Source organism: Monodelphis domestica, chromosome 5 (assembly GCF_027887165.1).
Source record: "Monodelphis domestica isolate mMonDom1 chromosome 5, mMonDom1.pri, whole genome shotgun sequence".
In the NCBI taxonomy this organism is placed as follows: Eukaryota; Metazoa; Chordata; class Mammalia; order Didelphimorphia; family Didelphidae; genus Monodelphis; species Monodelphis domestica.
In genome coordinates, this window is record NC_077231.1 from 200,929,399 (window position 1) to 200,955,162 (window position 25,764).

The 25,764-nt window shown below is 49.9% G+C and overlaps 1 protein-coding gene across 3 annotated transcripts in view; it reads left to right on the forward strand.

Annotated features, from left to right (window-relative positions):
• Positions 1 to 22,746, forward strand: part of FLNC (filamin C) — a 38,896-nt gene extending 16,150 nt beyond the window's left edge. For 2 of the 3 annotated variants that reach the window (XM_056799678.1, XM_056799680.1), the window contains 34 exons: positions 43 to 166; positions 488 to 648; positions 1,092 to 1,182; positions 1,340 to 1,509; positions 1,780 to 1,897; positions 2,058 to 2,320; positions 3,525 to 4,122; positions 5,195 to 5,368; positions 5,552 to 5,714; positions 6,188 to 6,348; positions 7,136 to 7,303; positions 7,422 to 7,545; positions 7,926 to 8,082; positions 8,197 to 8,386; positions 8,658 to 8,681; positions 9,045 to 9,292; positions 10,040 to 10,138; positions 10,543 to 10,642; positions 11,066 to 11,206; positions 11,562 to 11,690; positions 11,802 to 11,975; positions 13,013 to 13,174; positions 13,385 to 13,588; positions 14,153 to 14,305; positions 14,409 to 14,531; positions 14,678 to 14,920; positions 15,610 to 15,879; positions 16,093 to 16,230; positions 17,039 to 17,154; positions 18,871 to 19,003; positions 19,257 to 19,433; positions 19,576 to 19,794; positions 21,319 to 21,528; positions 21,688 to 22,746. In XM_056799678.1, coding sequence (XP_056655656.1) covers positions 43 to 166; positions 488 to 648; positions 1,092 to 1,182; positions 1,340 to 1,509; positions 1,780 to 1,897; positions 2,058 to 2,320; positions 3,525 to 4,122; positions 5,195 to 5,368; positions 5,552 to 5,714; positions 6,188 to 6,348; positions 7,136 to 7,303; positions 7,422 to 7,545; positions 7,926 to 8,082; positions 8,197 to 8,386; positions 8,658 to 8,681; positions 9,045 to 9,292; positions 10,040 to 10,138; positions 10,543 to 10,642; positions 11,066 to 11,206; positions 11,562 to 11,690; positions 11,802 to 11,975; positions 13,013 to 13,174; positions 13,385 to 13,588; positions 14,153 to 14,305; positions 14,409 to 14,531; positions 14,678 to 14,920; positions 15,610 to 15,879; positions 16,093 to 16,230; positions 17,039 to 17,154; positions 18,871 to 19,003; positions 19,257 to 19,433; positions 19,576 to 19,794; positions 21,319 to 21,528; positions 21,688 to 21,875 — 5,913 coding nt within the window. In that variant the 3' untranslated portion in view covers positions 21,876 to 22,746. The remainder of the gene's footprint in view (positions 1 to 42; positions 167 to 487; positions 649 to 1,091; positions 1,183 to 1,339; positions 1,510 to 1,779; positions 1,898 to 2,057; positions 2,321 to 3,524; positions 4,123 to 5,194; positions 5,369 to 5,551; positions 5,715 to 6,187; positions 6,349 to 7,135; positions 7,304 to 7,421; positions 7,546 to 7,925; positions 8,083 to 8,196; positions 8,387 to 8,657; positions 8,682 to 9,044; positions 9,293 to 10,039; positions 10,139 to 10,542; positions 10,643 to 11,065; positions 11,207 to 11,561; positions 11,691 to 11,801; positions 11,976 to 13,012; positions 13,175 to 13,384; positions 13,589 to 14,152; positions 14,306 to 14,408; positions 14,532 to 14,677; positions 14,921 to 15,609; positions 15,880 to 16,092; positions 16,231 to 17,038; positions 17,155 to 18,870; positions 19,004 to 19,256; positions 19,434 to 19,575; positions 19,795 to 21,318; positions 21,529 to 21,687) is intronic. The other variant, XM_056799679.1, reaches the window with a different exon arrangement.
• The last annotated feature ends 3,018 nt before the right edge of the window (positions 22,747 to 25,764 follow it).

Genomic DNA, 25,764 nt, shown 5'->3' on the forward strand with positions numbered 1-25,764 from the left:
TAGGTATGGGGGCCCTTCATCCTGGACCTTGTTATTTTGCAGGTAAATGTCGGGGAGGGCAGTCACCCTGAGAAGGTGAGAGTGTACGGCCCAGGAGTGGAGAAGACTGGCCTCAAGGCTAATGAACCAACCTACTTTACTGTGGACTGCAGCGAAGCTGGACAAGGTATGAGAGTGGAGGCTGGGCTGAGAGATGGTGAGACCCAGGATGTGTGGGTGGTAGGGCAGGAGGTGGAGATTGAGTAAAGAGAACCTAGGTGGGGACCGCCAGGCAGCACAATGGACAGAGCAGTAGGCCTGCACTCCCTCTGTACCTCTGTAGATGAAGAAAAGCACCCCTCTTTTTCCTCTTCTACTACATATGTAGAAATGTGTATTTATTTGGTGTTTACTAAATTCAGAATGCAGGGGACAGAGCCATAGTGGGACGGGGCTTTGCTTGTGCCCTCTGTGGCCACTAGCTCTTCACAAGCCTCTTTACCCCCAGGGGATGTGAGCATCGGCATTAAGTGTGCTCCCGGTGTGGTGGGTCCTGCGGAAGCTGACATCGATTTTGATATCATAAAGAACGACAACGATACCTTCACTGTCAAGTACACCCCCCCTGGGGCTGGCCACTACACCATCATGGTGCTGTTTGCTAACCAGGTACTTTTCCTTTCCTAGTCAAGGAGGCTCCTTTTCTCCCATAATCCCCAACCTCTTAAAATTGAGGAAAACACTTTAAAAGATTTTTTCTCCCCAGGCATATATCCTTAAGGGATGGGAAACATGGAAAGGAGGGGAACGTAGATAGTGCCCTAAGTTCTAGGGTAGGCTTGAGGATTCCTGGGTGCCTTTGATATGTCCCCTCACCTATTTTGTCTCCCTCTGCTGCCTTAGTTTCCCCTCATCAGAGAGTCTCTTTTCCCTTTCACTGCTTGGTAAGGAGCCAGCTGAGCTGGTGGGACATCTGTGGGTCGGTCCCCTCTTCAGGCTGCCACTGGCCCTGTGCTTAGGACCCCATGTCCCAGGGCTCAGGTATCTGGGAGTGTTTGGCTGGGAAGCTACTATATTGTTCTAACTTGTTCCTTTATCCTTCCCAAACCCAGGAAATCCCAGCCAGCCCCTTCCACATCAAAGTGGACCCGTCCCACGATGCAAGCAAGGTCCGAGCCGAAGGTCCTGGGCTCAGCCGCACTGGTAAGTGCCTTCCTGAGCTGCAGTTAGGGACCTGGTGAGGGCTGGAAGGCCACCTTCCAACTCCACCATCGTGGGAGGAAAAACTGGGCCTGCACAGCCCCGTGGGTTCCTGGACTTTGCTTACTCTTCCTTCTTCCCCTGTCCCTTGGGTTCCCAGGTGTGGAGGTTGGGAAGCCGACACACTTTACGGTGCTGACCAAGGGTGCCGGGAAGGCCAAGCTGGATGTTCACTTTGCCGGAGCAGCGAAGGGGGAGGCTGTCCGGGATTTTGAGATCATCGACAACCATGACTATTCCTACACGGTCAAATACACAGCCGTCCAGCAGGTAAATTCCCTTCTGTGTCTCTCCCCTTCCCACCCACATCCCTGCCTTGACCACCATAATAGCTTCCACAATCCACCCAGGGCCTCTTAAGACCATTTGGTCCCCCCTTAACTCTTCCCTCCCCGTCATCTCCAAGTCTGCCTCCCTTTCCTCAGTAACGATGACTTTGGATTCATCATCTCCTCCTCTTTCAAAGGGGGAAAAGGGAAAAGGTGGCTAGACTGCTCCCTGGGGCCATTGCCTGCTATAACTTCCCGTTTCATTGATCAGGGTAACATGGCAGTTACCGTGACCTACGGCGGGGATCCCGTCCCTAAAAGCCCCTTCGTGGTGAATGTGGCACCCCCTCTGGACCTCAGCAAGGTCAAAGTTCAAGGCCTTAATAGCAGTAAGTGTGGAGGGGGGGAAGCAATACTGTGCACTGTGTGGGTGGGGGCTGCTGTTGAGTGAGGAGGGGCAGGACTTGGAAGGAGCTGGCGTCCCTGCTTTCCCTCCCACTCATCACCGGCCCTTGCCCTCTCCCTCTTGCTCTCCTTTCTGTGGCACAGAGGTGGCCGTGGGACAGGAGCAGGCATTCTCGGTGAGCACTCGGGGTGCAGGTGGCCAGGGACAGTTAGATGTACGGATGACTTCACCTTCCCGCCGGCCCATCCCCTGCAAGCTGGAGCCAGGAGGTGGAGCTGAGGCGCAGGCTGTCCGATACATGCCACCCGAGGAGGGGCCCTACAAGGTGGACATCACCTATGACGGACACCCAGTGCCTGGCAGCCCCTTTGCTGTTGAGGGTGTCTTGCCCCCTGATCCCTCCAAGGTAAGCCGGGCATAGCCAGGATGCAATGGGGGAGGTGGCAAAACTGGGGAGTGGGGAGAGGGAGGTAGATCAATGGATAGAACACCAGGCTTGGAGATGGGAGGTCCTGGGTTCAAATCTGGTCTCAGAGACTTCCTAGTTGTGTGACCATTGGGCAAGTGACTTAACCCCAGTTGCCTAGCTCTTGCCACTCTTCTGCCTTAGAACCAATCCTTAATATCGATTCTAAGACAGAAAGGAAGAGTTGTGTTTTCTTAAATCTAGGGGTAGAAACAAAGTAAAGGGCACGCGTCTCACAGTCAAGACTGGCTGATATACTGGAGAAGTGATCAGTGGTGTGAGTGCTGATTCTAGATGCAGGCTCTGAGAGCCCCCTCAGCCCTTGAGGAATAATGCACTGAAGAAGGATGGGGCCTTGGTGGGAAGAAACAACTCCCCCAGGAGAGTCACCACGTCCAGTTGGTCCCTGAACCAAGGATGCTCTTGGCATTGTCCTTGGCCGGTGGCTACTCTGCCTTGGCCTGTTAATTCTAAGAGAAGCTAGGTGATAGAACGTAGGTAGAATGCTGGGCTAGGAGTCAGGAAGACCTGCGTTTAAGTCCAGCCTCAGGCACTCGCTAGCTGTGTGACCCGGAGAAAGTCACTTAATCAGTTGGCCTCAGTTTCCTCATCTGCAAAATGAGCTGGAGAAGGAAATGGTCTTTGCCAAGAAAACCAAAATGGGGTTATGAAGAGTGAGGCACAACTGAAAAACAACTGAATTTGGTTCTAAATCAGGAAGGATTTGAACTCAAATTCAAATCTGCAGTTACTAGCTATGTGACTCTGGGCGAATCATTTAACCTCCCAGCCTCAGTTGCCTCATCTGTAAAAACGGGGACTATAATAGCACCTCCCTCCCAGTGTGGTGAGAATCAAATGAGATGACAGGTATTCAGTGCTTTGCAAACCTTCATGCTCTAGAAATGCTATTAAAGGCTTACTGGCCATTATAAGAAGACACAGGAGTAGACACTCTGGGGATGCCGAGAAAGGAAAGACAAACCTTTTGCCTTCAAGGATTTTGTGGTCTCATGGGGAAAACAAGCCTAAGAACACAAAACAAGGCACATGAGGTCCTAGAACGAGCCAATTAGACTGCCTGGGGATGGTCCAGAAGAAGCTGTCCTACCTCGGGCATCTTCCGTCCCTTCTTCTTCCCCAGGTGTGCGCCTACGGTCCCGGACTCAAGGGCGGCTTGGTGGGTACACCAGCACCATTTTCCATCGACACCAAGGGTGCAGGAACAGGGGGCCTGGGGCTGACAGTGGAGGGTCCCTGCGAGGCCAAGATCGAATGCCAAGATAACGGAGATGGCTCTTGTGCAGTGAGCTACCTGCCCACAGAGCCGGGCGAGTACACCATCAACATCCTCTTTGCTGAGGCTCACATTCCCGGCTCACCCTTCAAGGCGGATATCCGACCGGTCTTTGATCCTAGCAAGGTTCGGGCTAGTGGCCCAGGGCTCGAGCGAGGGAAGGCCGGTGAGGCGGCCACCTTCACGGTGGACTGCTCAGAAGCAGGAGAGGCTGAGCTGACCATTGAGATCTTGTCCGATGCCGGAGTTAAAGCCGAGGTGCTGATCCACAACAATGCCGATGGCACCTACCACATCACCTATAAGCCTGCTTTCCCCGGCACCTACACCATTACCATCAAATATGGAGGACACCCCGTGCCCAAATTCCCTTCCCGGGTCCACGTCCAGCCCGCGGTTGATACGAGCGGCATCAAGGTCTCCGGCCCTGGTGTGGAGCCCCATGGTGAGTGAGAATATGGGGAGCTAGGAGAAGCAGGGGCAGTTGAGTGTAGAAAAAGAACCTGGGAAGACAGGAGAAGGTAAATGGGGGGATAGAGATTAGGGAAGCTAGAAAAGAGGAAAGTAAGAAGCTGGAGGAGCCTGAGGAGATGAGGGGAGGTGGAAGAGCTGAAGGACCAGAAAATTATGGGGATGGATGAAGGGAATTGGAAGAGTGAGAAGGAGGGGAATTGTTGATTTTGGGGGTAGGAGAAGGAACCAGAGAAACTGGGATTTCAGAAGTTTGGGTCTTGGGGATTAAGTTCAGCCAAGATTTGCAGGCCATGAGAGAACCAGTCTGTTAGCTGAGCTATAGGGAAGGTGTTTTCCATCTCCATTTTGGGGAAGGGAATTTCCTCATTTAGATATTCAGAAACAGGTTTGTCAGGTTCAGACCTGTTTTTTTGTGGGATGGGTATTGGCCAATTGATCCTGTAAGAAGCATTTTAAATTATCCAATTGGGTTTGTATGTTCTCCTGTATTTTAGCCTCAAATTTTTTTTATGTTTTCCTGTGTTTTATCTTCAGATTTTTTTATGTTTTTCTGTACTTTAGCTTCAGATTTTTGCATAATTTCCTGTATTTTAGCTTCAGCTTTTTGCATAATTTTCTTTAGTTTAGCCTCAGATTTTTGCACGGTTCCCTGGATTTTAGCTAAAGTTCACAAAATGGAGAAAAATATGGTAGAGGTAGTCCAAAGATTCTAGGAGTGTGGAGATGTTGGGGGCAATTGCTGAGGCATGAGAGTGGAAGAAGCTGTCCCAGCAGCTCAGGGTGAGGAGTGTTACAGAGTGGAAGGTGACCAGGACAGTGCCCTGGAGTCTAGAGGAATGGAGGCCACAAGGAAAGGCATACAGAGTGGTACCAATGTGAGCCAGCCAGGGCTTGGTTCAGAAAGATACGACTGGGGCTGGAGCTGCAGAGAAAGCAAAGGAAAAGACTTCTGGATGGGGCTCTGGTCAAGGAAAGGCCAGGCTTGACCGAGCAGTCCTGCGAAGGCCGACCTTGTCAGCCCGCTCCTCTGTCCTGGTGCCCAGGTGTTCTCCGAGAAGTGACCACAGAGTTCACAGTGGATGCTCGATCCCTGACTGCTACGGGCGGCAACCACGTGACAGCCCGCGTGCTTAATCCCTCCGGAGCTAAGACAGACACCTACGTGACAGACAATGGGGATGGCACCTACCGGGTGCAGTACACGGCCTACGAGGAGGGTAAGGGCCACGGGGATGGGGGGGCAGGTGGCTCTGAAGTCATAATGCCGCGAGCCCTGGAGGAGGGGGTGGCTGCCTGCACCCAGGGCCTTCGTTGGGGAAGGGGGTCAAGGGCTTCCCCACCCACCCCCTGCCCAAGCCCTGCAGCCTTTATGATGCCCGCGGTGGGGTTGTCATCCTCAGGCATCCACTTGGTAGAGGTGTTATATGACGACGTGGCTGTTCCCAAGAGTCCATTCCGAGTCGGCGTGACTGAAGGCTGTGACCCTTCCCGGGTTCGGGCCTATGGGCCTGGCCTGGAGGGAGGCCTGGTCAACAAAGCTAACCGCTTCACGGTAGAGACAAGGTACAAGCGTAGCCCTGCCCTGCCCTCCTCCATACATCTTCCTTTTCCTCTGGGGTTAGCAAGTCCAGCAAGAGTTGGAGAGTCAGAGGATCTGGGTTCATAGTGCACCTCTGATGACTGCTATCTTTGTGACTCTGGACAAGTCACTTTAATTCCCATAGCCTCAGTTTCCTCATCTGTAAAACGAGAGGGCTGCTAATGGAAGCCCCCTAAGGTCCCTTCTAGTTCTAGAGCAGTGAATCCATGAAGAAGGGGCTGGCTATATCTCTGCCTCCCTCGATCCTTGCCCCTGGGAAATTTCTAAAATGATTTCTCACCCCTATCTCGTGAAATCCCCGCCCTTGTCGGGGTCCGAGTCCGAGGGGAACCCCAGACGTAAGCCTGAGAAGGAGCCGGATCTCCCCTCTCCCCTCTGGGCTCTCCCTCCCCTCCCTGATCTCGCCGTGGCTGAGCTAATGGAGGCTGTTCTGCAGGGGAGCCGGCACTGGGGGCCTGGGCCTGGCTATCGAGGGTCCCTCTGAGGCAAAGATGTCCTGCAAGGACAACAAGGACGGCAGCTGCAGTGTGGAGTACATCCCTTTCACCCCTGGAGACTACGACGTGAACATCACCTTCGGAGGGCGACCTATCCCAGGCACGGCACGGGGAGGGGGCCGTGATGGACGCAGGACCCCGGCAAAGGCAGGGAAAGAAAGGGAGAGCCTAGATAGGCAGACGAGAGCCAGAGGCAGCGGGGGAGCGGGGATATCTACGGAGGGGCCAGAAATGACCGGCGTCTGAGCTCTCCCCGGCGGTCACTGCAGAGCCCCCTCATTGAAAGATCCAGTTATGCGGACGTGCTTATGAGGGTCTTACTAGGTCAGTTAGGAAGAGGGCAGAATTTCTTTGTTCGGGCCATTATCATCACCGAACAAAGTTTTAAATTATGGATTTCAGAAAATGTCCCCGTAGCCTTTGTTTGCTTGTTAGCCTCCCTGAGGTGGCTAGGCTGGCTCCGTGAATTGAGTGCTGATCCAGCCCCAGATACTTCCTAGCTGGGTGACCCTGGGCAAGTCACTTAATCCTGTTTGCCTCAGTTTCCTCATCTGTAAAATGAACTAGAGAAGGGAATGGCAAACAGTCCAGTATCTCTGCCAACAAAACCCCAAATCGGCTCATGAAGAGGCAGGCACAATGAGATGGCTGAACAAAAACAACAAAGAGCCTCCCTGAACGGCTTGGGTGGTATGATTCCTGATTATCGGAAATTATCCCTATGCCCTGCAACCTTTTCCCCCCACTGGGACACATTTGTATCTTAGTTTGTTAATAATGATGTTGTATAATGTTTGGTCACTAGTGACAGTGATGGGGAAGGGGAAGGAGACAGGATTAGATTTCTGGTCCTTCCCTGGGAGACTAATCCCTTTTTCTTCTTCTAGGGAGCCCGTTCCGAGTGCCGGTGAAGGATGTGGTGGATCCTGGAAAGGTGAAGTGTTCGGGCCCTGGGCTGGGAGCTGGTGTCAGAGCCAGAGTCCCCCAGACCTTCACTGTAGATTGCAGTCAAGCTGGACGAGCCCCATTGCAAGTGGCAGTGGTGGGACCCACAGGTATGGAGGGGAGCCCAAGAGAGTAAGAGGGGTCAGGGGATAATAGTCAGTGTCGGGATCTTCTTAGAGGCCTAAGAGACCCTTTCTGATTCCTTCTGCTCTCTTCCCCTTCCCCCAGGAGTGGCTGAACCAGTAGAGGTGCGAGACAAGGGAGACGGCACCCACACTGTGAACTATACTCCAGCCACCGATGGGCCATACACTGTGGCTGTCAAGTATGCTGACCAAGAGGTGCCACGCAGGTAAGCCAGGAAGAGTCCCCACCACATAAGGTTAGCCATTTGGGGGTGGGGCAAGTGCTGCAAAAGCAAAAACTCACATAAGAGGAGGTGGAAGAAAGGGGAGGCTTCAGAAGGTCACATCTTGGAGGATCAACCTCTGTTCTACACTGCTGATCCCATGTAGGGGGGTTGGGGAAGGGGCCTGCCGAACCTAGGAGCAACTATTGGTCCTCCCTTAGCTCCTCCCCATCTCCTGGCCCTTTGCTGGCAGTGGTCTCTGTTTCAGTCACCCCACTCTCAACCTCTATGAGAGGAGAGTAGGGAGCCAGCCTTGAAAGAGGAGGAGATGGGAGGAGAGTCCCTGGCATAACTGTCCATGCCGCCTTCCTTTTACCTCCCAGCCCCTTCAAGATCAAGGTGCTGCCAGCTCACGATGCCAGCAAGGTACGCGCAAGTGGTCCCGGGCTCAATGCTTCGGGCATCCCAGCCAGCCTTCCAGTGGAGTTCACCATCGATGCCAGAGATGCCGGAGAGGGGCTGCTTACGGTCCAGATTCTGGTAAGGGCCTCTCCTCGTCCAGGGGGACGTGCCATTTCCCAAGTTTGGAGCAAGGCGCCCTGATGTAAGCTCTGGACTCGGCACTGATAGCTTCTCCTTCCATGTCCGCCCCAGGACCCTGAGGGCAAACCTAAGAAGGCAAATATCCGGGACAATGGAGACGGCACATACACCGTGTCCTACCTGCCAGATATGAGTGGCCGATACACCATCACCATCAAGTACGGGGGTGATGAGATCCCCTACTCGCCCTTCCGAATCCATGCTTTGCCAACTGGAGATGCCAGCAAGTGCCTTGTCACTGGTGAGCAGCCCTGTTTGATCCCTTCCGCTCTCCCTTGTCATCCTCCATCCACCCACCACACAGAGACACACGCATGTCCTCAAGCCCTCTCCATCTGCCACTCCAGTGGGGCTGCTTCTTCTCCTTGCCACACACAGCAGGGATATGGCACTGGGGGAAACAGGGGTCAGAGCTCTCCTCCTCTCCTTGCCCCTTGTCCCCCCCACGGCCCTTCCCTCGAATATTGCTCATGCCCAGTCTATACCAGTCTCTCACTCTTCTCTCTTTCCAGTGTCCATCGGTGGTCATGGCCTTGGTGAGTGTTGTTCCTGTCCTTTCTATGTGAGGGCTTGGACCGGAGGGAACAAGGGGAAGGGGTGGGGGTCTAGCCCCAGGGCTCAGGGCACCTCTCTGGGCCTCATTATCCCTCCTTTGAGAATAATGAAGATCCTTTCCAATACAAAAGCCATATGATCCTATAAAAATAGGTACTTTGTCCTGTGGCTGAGCTGTGACTTGTGAGAACTCATTGGCTTTCCCAATAGCCATCCCACTTCTCCATCATCTCTCTCTCTCCTTCCTGAAAAGGCCCTCCTTTGCCCTCATGCAATGCCCTCCCTTGTTCTGCGCAGAGGGCCACAGCTCCTCACCATGCCCCGTCATTCCCCCATCCCCGCAGGTGCATGTCTGGGCCCCCGAATCCAGATCGGCGAAGAGACGGTGATCACGGTGGATGCCAAGGCAGCAGGAAAGGGCAAGGTGACGTGCACGGTGTCTACCCCAGATGGGGCAGAACTGGATGTGGATGTCGTAGAAAACCACGACGGCACCTTCGACATCTACTATACGGCCCCTGAGCCGGGCAAGTACGTCATCACCATCCGCTTTGGAGGAGAGCACATCCCCAACAGTCCCTTCCACGTTCTGGTAAGTGCCCCAGGGCAGATGGGGGACAGAGACTGGGTCTGGGAAGTAGGCACTGCTAGAGGCAGGCTGGGATAGGACAGATATCATGCATGACATATGATGTGTAATCTGAAATAATATCATATCTTATATCTTTTAAGATTTGATCACCTTTAGTGGTTAAAATTAAATTTTAATTTAATTTAATTTTAATCTAGAAATGGGCAGGGGAGAGTTAATCCCATCTTCACAATATAATGCATGCTATGTAGTAGTATAGGGTGAAACTGTTCTAAAGTGCCTTCCTGGACCACAGATTAGGGGGTCTCCTCCGGGCCAGACACAGCCCTGTATACCCAGCAGACCTTTATCACAGTCCAACAGAATGCTTCGGATTTCAGCACTGTTCCCGGGTATCCGTTCCAAACTGGACTTTGATGAGAATTTAGCTGTTCTTATCAAGCTGGGGGCATCCAACGAAAGGACCCAAGTCGGCCCTGCCCCTGCGCTCTGGCCGGTCCCCCCTAGAGGCGGTGGCAGGACAGCGGTGACCCGTCCTTGGGCGAGGGCACTGGAGCTCAGTGGCATTCCCAAGGCTCAGCCTGGTAGCATGCCAGCTTTTAAGACTGTGTTGATCCGGGTGGTCTGATATTCTCCCTAAGGGAGTGCTTATTAACTTGTTCAATATCCTCTGTATACCAAGCACTGTGTTATCATCCTGTGCTGATCCTCTGTAACTCCATGTTATTCCGTGTCTTGCTTCCTCAGGCGTGTGACCCCATTCCCCATGTGGAGGAGCCGTGTGACACCCTACAGCTGCACCAGCCCTTCCCTACACACCGGCCCAGTAGCTACCCCACCCATTGGGTACCTGCTCTAGCAGAGGGGTCTCCATCTTCCCTTTCCTCTCCCTTCTTCCTTATTCTCAGCCTTCAGGGTCTAGCTTCAGAGTTAGGGTCCTCCCTGCCAAAAGACAGGGTCTGCATAGGATGTGTGGATGATGATGTGGGTTTTTTTAGGGGTCTGAGCCAGAAGCCTTGTGTGGGAGAAGGGGACTCGTCTCTGAGCCTGACAAGCCGCGTCCTATCCTTTTTTCTTCTCCCCCTTCTCTTGCAGCTCCTGCATTCTCTTCTGCTGAGCCGCCTCCTACCATTAACTTTACTTTTCTTTCTTCCTCTTCTCCTTCTGGCTTTCATTTGGGGTGCGGAGTGGGACTTCCACTTTTCTTGACCTGTCGTGGCTAATCTTGCCTTCCTTCTTTCTTCCTCAAGGCCACAGATGAACCGGTGGTCCCAGCAGAGCCCATGGAGTCCATGTTGAGACCCTTCAACTTGGTTATCCCATTCACAGTCCAGAAGGGGGAGATCACAGGTACCATCTTTCTCAGTGCCACAGAATTATTCAGATTATCTTAGGCCAACCCCCTCCCTTTACAGAGGCAACATAGCTAGTTAGTGGCAGATCCAGAACTACAGTCCAGGCCTTCTGATGACCAGTACAGGCTGCTTTCTTCTACATATACTAGGACTGCTTCTTGATCTTAAGCAGACTCCCAGGGCTAGTAGAATAAAATGACCAAGTCCTCTTCCGTAGGCAGGGAAGCAACCAACCCTATTAGGAGTAAAAAGGAAAGGGAGTGACCTAGACTCTCCTGAGGCACCAGAGTGGAAAAAGATTTTGCTGCCTTGGAAAATAATGGGATGGGGATGGGGTGGAGAACAGGCAAAAGATTGGTAGGGTGAAAGTGGCATGTGTCTGCATCTCTGTGATCCTGACTGTGCCCTGGCTTTCCAGGTGAGGTGCGGATGCCCTCAGGGAAGACTGCAAGGCCCAATATCACAGATAATAAGGACGGCACCATCACAGTGAGGTATGCGCCCAGTGAGAAGGGACTCCATGAGATGGGGATCAAATACGACGGCAATCACATCCCCGGTAAGTTGATTGGAGGAAAGTGCTGAGATCTGGGTGGGGTGAGTCGAGGCAGAGTCAAAAAGTATTTAAGGCTGTTGGGGAATCACCAAATACAATTATAAATGGTTTAACAATGTTTGGAGATCAATAGAGTTGGGGACAAGGAGACAATTGGAAGGGGAACTGGGGAAAGTTCTAGAGTTGGATAATGAAGGGGTAGGAGGGTTAAGATGCTTAGAAGTGGAGGAAACTGGAGGCAATTTTAAATATGTAGTTGTCATCTGAGAAGTTGGAAGGATTGATGGAAGGAGTTAGAGTAGCTCTAGGATTCCCTTAATCTGTACCTTAATCCTGTGGTCTCTTTTCCTTCCCCCAGGGAGCCCCCTGCAGTTCTATGTTGATGCCATCAATAGCCGCCATGTAAGTGCCTATGGGCCAGGCTTGAGCCACGGCATGGTCAACAAGCCAGCCACCTTCACAATTGTCACCAAGGATGCTGGGGAAGGTAAGTGAATGGATGAGATGAAATTTGGGGGTGGAATGGGGTGTGAGGGAGAGTTTCAAACAGCATGAACCCTGGTCATCTCTAACATCTGTTCCTCCAACCCTCTCCTAGGGGGCCTGTCTCTTGCTGTGGAGGGCCCGTCTAAGGCAGAGATCACCTGTAAAGACAATAAAGATGGCACCTGTACGGTATCTTACCTCCCTACTGCTCCCGGGGACTATAGCATCATAGTCCGTTTTGATGACAAGCACATCCCTGGGAGTCCCTTCACTGCCAAGATCACAGGTACCATTTGTTTTTCTGTACCCCCAGTGATTAGCCATTCAATAGTACTTGTTGAATGTCCATCCACCAACACCAAGCCCTGTCGTTGATGTGGAAGAGGATGGGATGAGTATAAGGCTAGGTCATCGGCCTTAGGGATCTTTATGGCCCCCTTTCTGGGGAGCCACAGCCTATGCACATGTGGAATGACAAAAGAATGCTTTTAAAGGCAATATACCAACAAAATCTGCTTGGTTAGTAAGCCCAGAACAGGAGAATTTAAGGGAAACATCCTCTTGAAGTTTGGAAAAAATCATTTTAGAGTAACTGAAAGCAGGTAGTAAACTTCCAGAATTCATTACCATAAGATTCCATTTCGATGTCTACCTTCTCTTCTCCACTCAATGCCACCATTCTTGTTCAAGCCCTTAGTTCCGCAATAGTCCTCAGATTAGTCCATCTTCCCCCAGGATCTCCCTAATCTAATCCATTCTCTATAGAGCTGCTAAAATCATCATCTTACTGAGTGATTCTGGCCATGCCACTTCCCTAGTGGGTTCCCTTTTGTCCAGTAGGATAAAGTATAAACTCCTGAATTTTGTATTGAAGGCCCAACGTATTCGGCTGCAATTTACCTTTCCAGGCTCATGTCATACTACCTTCTTTCACACACACTTGCTTCTGAGGTGAGATTAGAACCCAAGTCTCTTCAGACTAGGACAAGCACTCTCTTCCCTGTTGTTTCTCCAGGCAGTGAATTGAAACTCTAGCATTTCGTATTCCACAAATGACCCAACTAACAAAATTTCATATTAAATATGTTGTATGAATTCAGCTATGTTACATTCTACTATATTATACCTAAATCTTTCCATAATATAATAAACCTTGACTATAAATGACCAAGATCAAATGGGAGATAATCAGGGGAGGCTTCTTGAAGGGAGTGGACTCTGAGAAGTGATTTTGAAGGAGGATTGGATGGGAGGAAGAGGTTCCACCACTACGGCCCAGGATCTCAGTTCTGACCTCTTTTGTTTCCTCCCCCTTCTGCCCAGGCGATGACTCAATGCGGACTTCACAGCTGAATGTGGGCACGTCCACGGATGTGTCACTGAAGATCACAGAGAGTGACCTGAGCCTGCTGACTGCCAGCATCCGGGCTCCCTCAGGCAATGAGGAGCCCTGTCTGCTCAAGAGGCTTCCGAACCGGCACATCGGTGAGGGGGGAAGGCAGCTGGCACGACCAGACTCTCAAGGGATGCACCCAGGAGGGAGCTTAAAGAAGCTTCACCCTGTTCTTTCCAGGCTTGGGGAAGAACTTGGGGCTTCCTATCCTTTCATGTCTGGGACCTGAAGTGGGTGGGAAGCCTTTGCAGCAATGCCAAAAGGTATAGTCCCTGACGGCCATGTCTCTGTGTGCACTACAGGTATCTCGTTCACCCCCAAGGAGGTGGGTGAGCACGTAGTGAGTGTCCGAAAGAGTGGGAAGCATGTCACCAACAGCCCCTTCAAGATTCTCGTGGGGCCTTCTGAGATCGGTGATGCCAGCAAGGTTCGGGTGTGGGGCAAAGGACTGTCAGAGGGCCACACCTTCCAGGTGGCAGAATTCATTGTGGATACAAGAAACGCAGGTATATATCCTTGAGCCAGTTGGGTCTCAGCCCCGTGATTTTCCTTGTCCCCAGTTCAGTCCTGGCCTGAATCTTTCTCAGCTCAAGTTTTCTCACCTGAAATTACTATTTGGACTGTCTTATAGAATTGATATGAAGTTGAAACATGTGGAGGGGTTGTTATGAGTCACACACAACCTCTGCAGGGAGGTTTGGGATTTCTCTTCTTGGGGTCCTTTGAGGGAGAGAGTAACTTGTCCTAGGCCTGTGTCCCCCCCAGGGGCTGGGGGGAAGGTAGCCTTTCTAGGAGTTTTGTACAGCACACTCCTAGAAACTGAAGGAAGGGAACCGCTCCCTTTGTCAGTAGGCCTATTTAGAGGGAAGCTTTAAGGCTACCTTAACCTCTTTCCAGACTCATTAATCACTAGTCACTCAGTCAGTCAACCAGCAAGTGCTCCTAGGGCATAATTGTGTGCCAAGACTTGGCCCCACCCTGAGCTAAGCTAAGCATGGAGTTGAAGCCCTCTGAGGAAGAGGAGGGGTGGGGCAGGCACTAAGGCCCTCGTGCCACTTGCTTTCCCATAGGGTATGGGGGTCTGGGGCTGAGCATTGAAGGTCCCAGCAAGGTGGACATCAACTGTGAGGACATGGAAGATGGTACCTGCAAGGTGACCTACTGCCCCACTGAGCCTGGCAACTACACCATCAACATCAAGTTTGCAGATAAGCATGTGCCTGGTGAGAGGAGAGGCTGGGGGCTGCCAGAGAGGGGGCCGGGGTGCTCTGAGGAGCCTGAGAGAGCCTGGAGGAGAGGTCTGAGCACTCCCTCCCTTTTCTTTAGGGAGCCCATTCACTGTGAAGGTGACTGGTGAGGGGCGGATGAAGGAGAGCATCACTCGGCGCAGGCAGGCGGCCTCCATTGCCTCTGTAGGAAGCACCTGTGACCTCAACCTCAAGATCCCAGGTATGGACTGAAAAAGGCTGGGGTGGGGGGAAGAAATAGGGTCTGGTGGGAGATGGACACTGGTTTCTTTTCGTTCTGCGGATGACTGCCCTCCTTCCTCTCTGGTTTCCACTCCCTGTCCATTTACCGTCCCATTCCTCTTCCAGGAAACTGGTTCCAGATGGTTTCTGCCCAGGAGCGCCTGACCAGGACATTCACAAGGAGTAGTCATACGTATACACGGACAGAGAGGACAGAGATCAGCAAAACTCGGGGTGGGGAAACCAAGCGAGAGGTCAGGGTGGAAGAGTCCACCCAAGTTGGGGGAGACCCCTTCCCTGCTGTCTTTGGAGATTTCCTGGGTCGAGAGCGCCTTGGCTCTTTTGGCAGTATTAGCAGACAACAGGAAGGTAAGTGGTGACGGGCCCAAGGAGAAGCCTCCCATCTTATACCAGGCAAAGCTCTGACAATTTGGGCAGTTAGGTAGTGCACTAGATAAAGGTCTGTACCTGAAATCAAGAAGACCTAAATTCAAATCTCGCCTCAGACACTTATTAGCAACTCCTTTAACCACGCTCAGCCTCAGTTTCTTCATCTGCAAAATGGAGTTAACGATAGTGCCTACCTCCCGGAGTTCTGGAAAGATTGAAGCATTTGTAAAGCTGATGTCCTTTTGTGGGGGATGTGAGTGGCTCTAGGCAGCTGGCCCCTGGCCTCACAAGACCCCCTGGGACTTGGCCATGGTTAGAGTTGGCCCTGGACCTGGCAGTGGGTTGGGAAGGGTGCATTTGAGCCCTTTGGGCTAGGCAGGGCAAGAGGGGAGGCAAGATGAGGATCTGCTCAGTAGTTTGGGGCTGTGGGGAGGCTGGTCACCCCTGGCCAGGGTGTTCTGAGGCCCAGCATTGGTATGAAGCGGGTTTTCGCTGTTCTGTGCGAGTCTGGACACGGGTCAGAGCAGAGGGCTTCGCCGAGCACGAGCCCGCTGGGAACAGGGACTGTTTTGTTCCTGCTTCTGCATCTAGGCCACTGCCCGCTCTCGGTGCGGCCGCCGATCAATGAACACTTGTCATCTTGCCACACATGGCTCTCTTCTTTCCAGGCGAGGCAGGCTCTCAGGACATGACCGCCCAGGTGACTAGCCCTTCGGGGAAGACGGAAGAAGCCGAGATCCTGGAGGGAGAGAATAGTGCTTACAGTGTGCGCTTTGTGCCCAAAGAGATGGGGCCTCACACGGTCACGGTCAAGTACCGAGGCCAGCATGTTCCCGGCAGCCCCTTCCAGTTCACCGTGGGGCCCCTTGGTGAAGGGGGTGCCCATAAGGTTCGAGCTGGGGGCACAGGACTTGAGCGCGGCGTTGCTGGAGTGCCAGGTAAGCGGAGCCAGGATGGAGAGGGTTGGAAAAGCAGTTAAGGGAGATCACAGGGTCGGGGATGGTAAAGGATTCAGGCAGGGGAGGGCTTAGCTCAGGACAGCAACGGCAGTAGGCCTCTGGTTAGCTGGCCCAGGCCGGGCTGGGTGTGGGGCAGTCTTGGCTGTTTTGGATTTGTGTCAACCCCCTTCTCTCCTCTCCTCTGCCCCTCAGCCGAATTCAGCATCTGGACCCGGGAGGCAGGTGCCGGAGGCCTGTCTATCGCTGTGGAGGGGCCCAGCAAGGCTGAGATTGCATTTGAGGACCGTAAAGATGGTTCCTGCGGCGTCTCCTATATCGTCCAGGAGCCAGGTAGCTAGTGGGGAGAGGCCTGGAGAGGTCTTACGGGGAGAGCTCAGGTCGGTGGGGTCCCTCTCACATCTGGACCCTTGGCATCATTATCACTCTTGAATTTCTTTTCACTCTGAATGATCAGAGGTGCAACATGGAATAGTGGAAAGAGAGCTGGTCTTCTATCCAAAAAGACCTGAGTTCAAATTCCGCCTCTAACGCACTGAATGCTTGCCCCTTGGCATCCCACTAAACTTCTCAGCGCTCTTGGCCCCTCTCTGAGACTGTCTGTAGCAGAAAAGGTGGCCACTTGCTTTTTGGTACAAGGAGCTTCCTTCCCTGGGAATCGCTCTCTGAGTGAAATGCCAAGGCTAGCCCACACCCCTGTGAATTTCACATTCATCATCAAACAATATACAAAGGAGAGCCAAACAATGAAACCTTCACAAACCAGGAGTTGTTTGGTTCAAGTGTACATTAAATTTAATAAGGCAATACTAGACAGCCGTGGCTCTTAGGTAGAGCACTGCTTCCTCTGTTCCTACCCACGACCCCAGGCCCTCTCCCCTTCCTCTTCCTCCCTCTCCTCAGGATCCTTCACCCCTTGGGATTCCTGCTTGGAGAGGGCTTGAACTAGAGAGCTTCTGAGGTTCCGCCTGCCTCAGAGCCTGCTTCGGGCTCCCCTCCATCTCCTCTGAGGAGCCTGTGCTTGCTCGTCTTCGATGCCTTGCCCCTGGGGCTGTGCCATGGTCCTAGGGCTGGCTGTGGGAAGGGTGATGGGGTAGCCTTCACCTGGAGACCAGGCCTGAGAAGGGCTTTGTTTCTCCAGGTGACTATGAGGTCTCCATCAAGTTCAATGATGAGCACATCCCCGACAGCCCCTTCGTGGTTCCTGTGGCCTCCCTCTCCGACGATGCCCGGCGCCTCACCGTTACAAGCCTCCAGGTATGAATGCTCTCCAGATGGTGGGGCAGGGGCACCCCGGGGAGCATGTGCTACAGAACTGTATGCTACGCAGCCAGCTCGGACCTTTGGCAGCACCTACTAAGCTGTCAACCCAAGTTAGGGACAAGTATTGCCATTTCAAGCTTCAATTTTTCGTTTCGCCATTTTGGATAGAAGCTTCTAGAGTATGGCACTTCCCTGCCTTCTAGAAGAGAGCATTCTGACCATAATTTCCCTTTTCCTGGAAACTTGGGTCTTTCCAGTGAACCCCACTTTTTGGACTGCTCTCCAGCATGAATAATGCTGCCTGAGGTCTTAATAGGCTATTTGCCTCCTCCTTAGTGGGCTCAGACTGATGGGATCCCTGGAGGCCTGCACTTGGCCATTTTTTGAGAGTGTTTTGCCTCTTTCTTCAACATCAGGCTTTTAGCTGTCACTTCATGCTTCTCTCAGTGGATCTACTGTTTACCACACGAATTTGCTAATCAACTGTGCTAGATTATGCAAGAGCAGGCAAGATTATTGAACCTAGGTGGTCGGTTTTTGTTTTCTAAACAAATGAACTCAGGTCTAACCCTGCCTCTGGTGCTTTTTTTTTTTAACCATACTAGAAATATATCCCTTGCCAACAGACTAAATAAGCTCTTGAGGGCAGAAAGAGAAGCATATTTTTATCATTTAAAAAACCTTTTATTAGTTTCTCATTTTTTTTTCTCCCTCCCTTGTCCCTTCACCAACTGAAAAAGAAAAAACTTTGTCATAGAAATGTATAGTCAAGGGGGCAGCTAGGTGGCTTAGTGGACTGAGAGACAGTCCTGGAGTTAGTTGGTCCTGGGTTTAAATCTGGCCTCAGACATTTCCTACTCTTCTGCCTTGGAACCAATACAGAGTATTGATTCTAAGACAGAAGGTAAGGGGGAGGGAAGGAGGGAGAGGAGGGTATGGTGTTCAGAATACTGGACTTGAGGGGCAGCTGGGTATCTCAGTGGACTGAGAGCCAGGCCTAGAGACGGGAAGTCCTAGGTTCAAATCTGGACTCAGATATTTCCTAGCTGCAAGACCCTGGGCAAGTCATAACCCTCATTGCCTAGCCATTACCACTCTTCTGATTTAGAACCAATACACAGTATTGATTCTAAGACAGAAGGTAAGAGTTAAAAAAAAAAGACTTGAAGACAGAAAACCTGGATCTAAGTTCTAGTTCTAATATTTCATGGTGGTATGACCTTGGGTAAGTCATATAACCACTGTGAACCTCAGTTTCCTCATCTATAAAAGGAGGGTAAGTATACCCATACTCCAAATCGCAATAGGTGGTGAACAAAGAGCTTTGTTCACCTATTAACTTACTATGTGAATGTGGGAGTAGCGCTGAATGTGAAGGTAGGGACCCACCATGATGGACTGATCCCCACCATCTCCCTGAAGCCTTTCTTGGGCACCCAATGTACAGAGCATAGCAGGGCAGATGCAAAGAGGGCTAACCAGCCCCCTGCTGCTAGATGTGAAGCTCCCAAATGAGCTCAGCATGGGAGGAATGGTATAGCAGAGAAGGAAGTTGAGCCTGGGGAATGGAGGGAAGTGAGGAAGACATGCTAGGGCCGGGGCCCTGCCTAGGTCCTGGCTCCTTTGGAGTGTCAGGAAGGCTCAGTGAATGTTGAAATGGAGGTCTCTGGCTTATTTTTCTTGTCCGCTTATGTTTCTGTTTCATTGCAGGAGACTGGGCTGAAGGTGAATCAGCCAGCTTCCTTTGCAGTCCAGCTGAATGGTGCCCGCGGTGTGATTGATGCCAGGGTCCACACCCCCTCAGGGGCAGTGGAGGAGTGTTATGTCTCTGAGCTAGACAGTGGTAAGGAGAGACATTGTTCTTCCCCCAATTCCACTAACCCGTGCTCTGGGTTTCCAAACCCTGCCCATGTGAATTACGAGTTGAGCATCTCCCTCCACAGGAGATGGAGAAGCGGGGCTCTGGGCCTTCCTTGTTTGTCTCTTATTGCCTTGTCTGTTCCTTCATCTTCTCAAAATGAGCTCACTCAAGCCCCACAACCCTGAACAGGTGGGCAGTAGGGAGGACTCATCTGCTGATCCTTTTCCCTCCACAGACAAGCACACCATCCGCTTCATCCCTCACGAGAATGGAGTCCATTCTATAGATGTCAAGTTCAATGGTTCTCACATCCCTGGGAGTCCCTTCAAGATTCGAGTTGGAGAGCAAAGCCAAGCTGGGGATCCAGGCCTGGTCTCAGCCTATGGCCCTGGGCTTGAGGGAGGCACTACTGGTAAGTGCCCTAGTCGAGCCTGGGGGCTAGTCAATTCCCCCTTTAAGGGAAGAAGAAGAGGAGCTTGAAAATGATAGAAAAGTCCAGAACCCCTTCCCATGACCATAGATAGTTCTACATGTCCACTTGTTTCTTTCCACAGGTGTATCCTCTGAGTTCATTGTGAACACCTTGAATGCAGGCTCAGGGGCCTTATCGGTCACCATTGATGGCCCCTCCAAGGTGCAACTGGACTGTCGAGAATGCCCAGAAGGTCATGTGGTCACCTATACCCCTATGGCCCCAGGCAACTACCTCATTGCCATCAAATATGGTGGCCCCCAGCACATTGTGGGCAGCCCCTTCAAGGCTAAGGTTACAGGTGAGAGATTTTTCCACCCTGGGATCTCAAGTCATCCTCTGGTTTAGGATGATCTTAGAGAAGCAAGGGAGTTGTTGTTGGGTGTCTCTGGATTTATAATTTCTTCCCCTAAATCAGAATAGAATTAAACCAATTTGGCAGATGTATTTATCCACATTTAATCTGTTAACTGTTCAGATTACAAGTGTGCCTCCCTTTATAGAGCAAACATATTCTTGAATAATGGTTTGTAAATTGACAGGTTTTAAAAGTTCACTGTTTGCCCACTGTCTTCTGAGCTATTTTAGAGAAACGTGGAAAGGATTTCTGAAGTCACCTAGTCAAATTCCCTCATTTCAAGGACAAGGGAGCAAAGACCCATACAGAAGGGTCACTGTAACAGGTGGCAGAGACAGAATTCCAGCTCTGCTCTTTAGATAACCAATTCCCTCCCCCTTTCTCTTACTGATTGGTCTTCCTTTTGCAAAACCTTAGCTAGCCTTGCATTTTTCATTTTCTATCTTTTCTTCCAAAAAGCTGAGATGCACAAACAAGTTAGGTTCAACAAGTAAAACTGGTGCTTTCAAGAGCTGCTCGGCTGCAGCTTTTTATAAAGCAAGAATCTTTCTGTAAGGTAATGCTGTCTTGAGTGCTTAGGAAGCCATGAACCAGGTCTTATCTGCATAGCTCTATTAGAGGCTTAGGGATGCAATATGTAAATACAGATTTATATAAAATAAGATTCATATTGCAGCCAAAAGTCTGGCACCACAGAAACTGGAGTTGCTCTTCTTGGGCCAGAGGGATGGCACGGTGCAAAAGCATCTCCATTATTAGAGATACAACCTTAAGTACTCACCAAAAGAAAATGGGGCAATAGTAGGCCATTTGCCTACATTTGCCTGGGAGGGCAATGGAGCATTTTCTCCAATCTGTAAAACGAGAGGATTAGACAATTGGAGCTCCAGAAGGCTTGAGCATAAAGTATGCCTCTTGCCCTTTGGCAAAGAGATGGTGGACTATAGCTGCAATAGGAGTTAGACATTTTCAGACATGACCAATTTGTTCATTCAGAGAGAGAGTTCTGTTGGGAGAGTGGGAAAGGGTAGGTGACAATAATTGGGAAGTGATAGTAAATTATTTCTTAAGTATCAAATAAAAAACCCTAAGGAAGTTAATAGTTAATACTATGTATTATTATATTAGTAGTATAATAATATATTTAAATTATATTATATATTAATAATTAAATCATATATATTTTAAATCCAATAGATCATTTAAAGGAAAAGATGAGATTAGATGAGCACCAAAGTTCCTTCCAATTCCACATCCTCTAACTGCTCTATAGCTTGTACCCATGTCTGATAGATAAAAGGAGAGGCAGGTCCTAGCCCTGGGTAGGTTTAACTAGGAGCACAGCCCATTGGCTCTGTGATTCAGGCATCTCCTAAGGAAAAAGTTCCTTTGGCTATCTGTCCCTTCTCCTCCTGAAGGCTTAAGTCAACTCCACACCCACGATCCTTTTCCCGATCTCATTTCCAGGGCCTCGGCTGTCAGGAGGCCATAGTCTTCATGAAACCTCCACAGTGCTGGTGGAGACAGTGACCAAGTCATCCTCCAGCCGTGGTTCCAGCTACAGCTCCATCCCCAAGTTCTCCTCAGATGCTAGCAAGGTGGTGACCAGGGGCCCTGGGCTGACCAAGGCCTTCATAGGCCAGAAGAACTCCTTCACAGTGGACTGTAGCAAAGCAGGTAGGACTGGAAAGAAAGGCCTGGGAGTGGGAGATACTGGGAGAGTAGGAGGAAAGAGTGGGGTTAAAGGGTGTAGAGGGGAGAGAGTTAGAGAGTTGCCTAGGAGATAGAGAATGAAGGTTCTGGGAGTGAGCTCTTTCCTTTTCTTCTCTTATCCAGGCACTAACATGATGATGGTGGGTGTGCATGGGCCCAAGACTCCCTGTGAGGAAGTATATGTGAAGCACATGGGAAACCGAGTGTACAACGTCACCTACACTGTCAAGGAAAAGGGAGACTACATCCTCATTGTCAAGTGGGGAGATGAAAGTGTCCCAGGCAGTCCCTTCAAGGTCAATGTGCCCTGAACCCCAAAACTGCCTCCCCCAGCCCCTCAACCTCCCTGGCTGACTACAGATACAGACACACAACACACACATATTTCCAACACAGACATGTGCAGATGCAGAAGCACACACACCCACATACATGAAACATCTGGCTTGGAGAAAAGGCCTATACTTGGACTAAGAGAATGAAATGAACAGATTCTCCCACTGACCCCTCTGGGAGAGTAGGGGAACCTTGTCTGCTGATAAAAGACACTGTCTATATCCTAGAATGTGATCTTGGAAGGGAGAGAGTTAGAGGGTGTTAAAAAGAAGGGTGGAGACCCCCTCCTCCTCACCCCTAACCAGGACCAGAGGAATAGTGGGAAAGAGCCAGGGAAATCCCATACATATTTGCTGAGCTGGGGGGATTCAGGGGGTGCATGTGTGTGATTGTGTGTGTGATTGCCCCAAAGTGCACTGATAACTAAGACCCTGGGACAGCCCCCCCTGCCTCCCCTCCCCAATCTTTTCAAGAACTCTTCCCTCAATCCCCTGAAGACTGTGCCTTGCCCCTCTGTTGGCCACTAGTCTGTGGTGCTAAGGACTCTGAGAAGCTAAAGAAGAAAAGAAAAACCATGTGGAGAAGAAGAATGCAGATGGAACAATAACAGCACCTTGACTGGTCTTGGACTCCGAGGGTTTTTGTACACTTTGCCAAGCCCAGCTTTCTGGGGGCCTGTTTTTTTTTTTTTCCTGTTATTTTTAATTGTTGCACAGCTCTGCCCCAAGGAGGGCCTTTTGTACACTTCAAGAAGCCCAGCATGGAGCTACTTGGGTAAAAAAGAAAAAATCATCAAACAAGCCCAAATAAAGTGTGGCCTGTTTCAGAGGCTCTGACTCTTCCTTCCATAGGGTCTTTTATTTCTCTGCGCTCCTTTACCCACTGAGCCACAGTGTGTGGCTTCCATTCATTTCTCCCCTGGGCCCATAAGCCAACTTGAGTGGCACAGGGATTTTATATGGAAATGCCCTTTCCCTCTCTGTCCTACTCAGCCCTATCCTTATCTACTCTATTTTAGGGACACCCTTCATTTTAGTTCAACAAATATATAAATAACTTCCTATGTCCACAGTGCTAAGGACATAAAGGCAAAATGAAAACCAGTCCCTGTCTTCCAGCACCTACATTCTAGTAGGCAACAAGTAATATAGAAGCACTAACAAGAGCTGGCATCTGAGCTGAGATCAGAAAGAAAGTCAAGGATTCTAAGAAGTAGCTGTGAAAAGGGGACACACTATCTAGGTCAGCATTTGCTCAAACTGCACCTTTGAGCTGCCAGTGACGCCCCCCCCTCCCCCCCCCACACACATACACATACTTTACCTCGGACAGCAGAGGGGCTGGAAGAAGTACTTGCATTGGGTGGCTAGGTGGAGGGTTGGGGAAATGCAAAAAATGTCCTCAGACATTGTGGAGAGGGGAAACGGAGTGGCACTCAGGGGCATGCGTGCCATATCTTCACCAACATGGCTAGGTGTTGAGGATGTTCCATACACATGTCTGGAAGTAGGAGCTAAATACTGAGTTCAGGAAGAGCAAGAAGGCAGTTTAAATAACCAATAGAAGAATTCGTGAAAGGAGATTAGTGAGAAGTTAGCCTGGAAGTAGGCTGAGACCAGACTGTGAAGGGCTTTAGAAGTCAAGGTGAGGTGTTTATCCCAATAGAGGAGAGTAATGTGATCAGATTTGTGGTTCAGGCAGAACCGCCATGGATAAGGAAGGAAGGGCAATGTGAATTAAAAAACAAAACAACTTTACCTTCTTTCTTAGAATCAATACTGTGTATCAGTTCCAAAGCAGAAAAGTGGTAAAGGTTAGGTAATTGGGATTAATTGACTTGCCCTGAGTTAAACTGCTAGTGTCTGATGCCAAATTTGAACCCAGGTTCTTTAGACTTGTAAACCTTAAAATTTCTCAGACTTATGAATGTTGGAAATTTCCCCATTGGGGAAATTTCCACTTAAAAAAATTCCCTAGCAGATAGTGAGAATTCTACTTGAATGTGAAAACTCCTTGTCTTGGGAATATCCCTACTCCACCCTACTTAAGACTGCTTTAGGACAGAAAACTCCTTGCTGAACAATGAAAGTGCTTTGACCCATGCTTATGGAAAGGACAGGAAGTTCTTTGAGTCATGCCTGTTTCTAAAATTGATACAATGGGATGCTAGGTACCCATATAGGTGGGGCAACTTGTAAACTACTTAAACCTAAAAAGGTGATAACTTATTCAGAGGTTTTTTCTTAATGAAATTTGTCAACACAGCAGCATTTTTTTCTGACTTACTAAAGAGATTAAAACTACTCAGTTGTGAATTTAAAATGGGCGGTCCTTTAGAAACATCTATAGTGATTGGTAGATGTAAGGACTTAGGGGAAGTGACAGAGGAAATTTTTGCCCTTAAAAATAAGAGCTTGGATCTCATTCAGGATCTCGATTTCTGATTCTCATTCTGGAGGATCTCATTCTGAGAGACTCATTTCCTTGAGGACTGATGCTTGAGGGCTCTTTCCTTGGAGATAGATCTCTTTGAGGAGAAGTGCTTTTGGAGGAAATCTCATTCTGAAGGAGAGCACCTTGAGGAGCTCCTCTGAGGGGCTCTGTCCCTCTGGGGTAGGAGCTCTGGAGGCTCTTGAGAGAGGCCCTTTTGAAACAATCTCTGGCTGGAAGACTCTTTGAGGAAGGACGCTGACCTGGTGTCACTAGTATCCTTGTTTAGTCAGACCTTGTGGTGAGTATTAAAAAACTGACTGATTTCTCTTTTAAGACTCAGGTCTAGGCCATATTGGCTTGAGGCCCTTCATACTTATTCCTTTCTTACTCTCTCTCTCTTTCTCTCTTTCTTTGATTACTCATTGTATTGTTAATTAAAATCTCTATAAAACCCAATTGACTTGGATATTTGAATAATTGGGAATATTTCCCTGGCGACCACCTTATATTTGATTTTAAAACCCAAGACACTGTAGTGAAACATATTTCTGCGGTCAAATTTACTCACCCTCTCTTATATCTATCACAATGTATATCTTCCACTATTTTAATCACTACAGTTTAAGACCTCAACCATTTTAAATCTCATAGACTTCAGGCCTGGCTCTCTATCCACTGAGCTACCTTGCTGCCCTGAGTTGTAAATTTTGAAGTTATCCACTGCATTCTAAATCCTATTGTTTCTACCTCTGAACATCCTCATGTTAATTTTCCTCTCTGCCAACACCCTAATACAGGCCTCCATTACTACCAGGCAGAATTCTTACAATGGAATCCAAACAGGTCTTCCTGCCTCTGCCTAATCCCATCTCCAGGCCTTCATACCAATGCCAAAACAATCATATTTTTTTTTGGCATCTCATGCAACTTTCAGTAAAGTTCAAATTCCTTCACTTGGTATTTAAGACCCTCCATGACATGTCACAACCACCTTACCTTTCCAGATTTTTCTCATGTTTCTATCAGGTACCCATTCTATACTCCAGCCAAACTGAATTACTCTCAGATCTCTAAACACGGACTGTTATCTCCATTTCTGTGCCTTTTTTCATACTCTTTTCCCCATTCTTGGAATGCTATTTGCCTGAAAAATTCCTATCCACTCTTTAATACTCTCCTCAGATGCTGCATTCTACATGAAACTTTTTTCCCTTGTCTCCTCCTGTGCTAATGACCTTTCCCTTCCAACCTCACAGAACACTATGTTTTGGATCTCCTCTAATACACTTACAATTTGTTATTGGGTATCAGCTATCTACGCTGTCTCTTATCCCTCTTCTAGACTCTAAGTCCCATGAAGACAAGGGCTGTGTCCTATCTAACTTTAAATCTTCCCCTAGAGCCATGGATGGTGCTCTGCATACAGTAGGG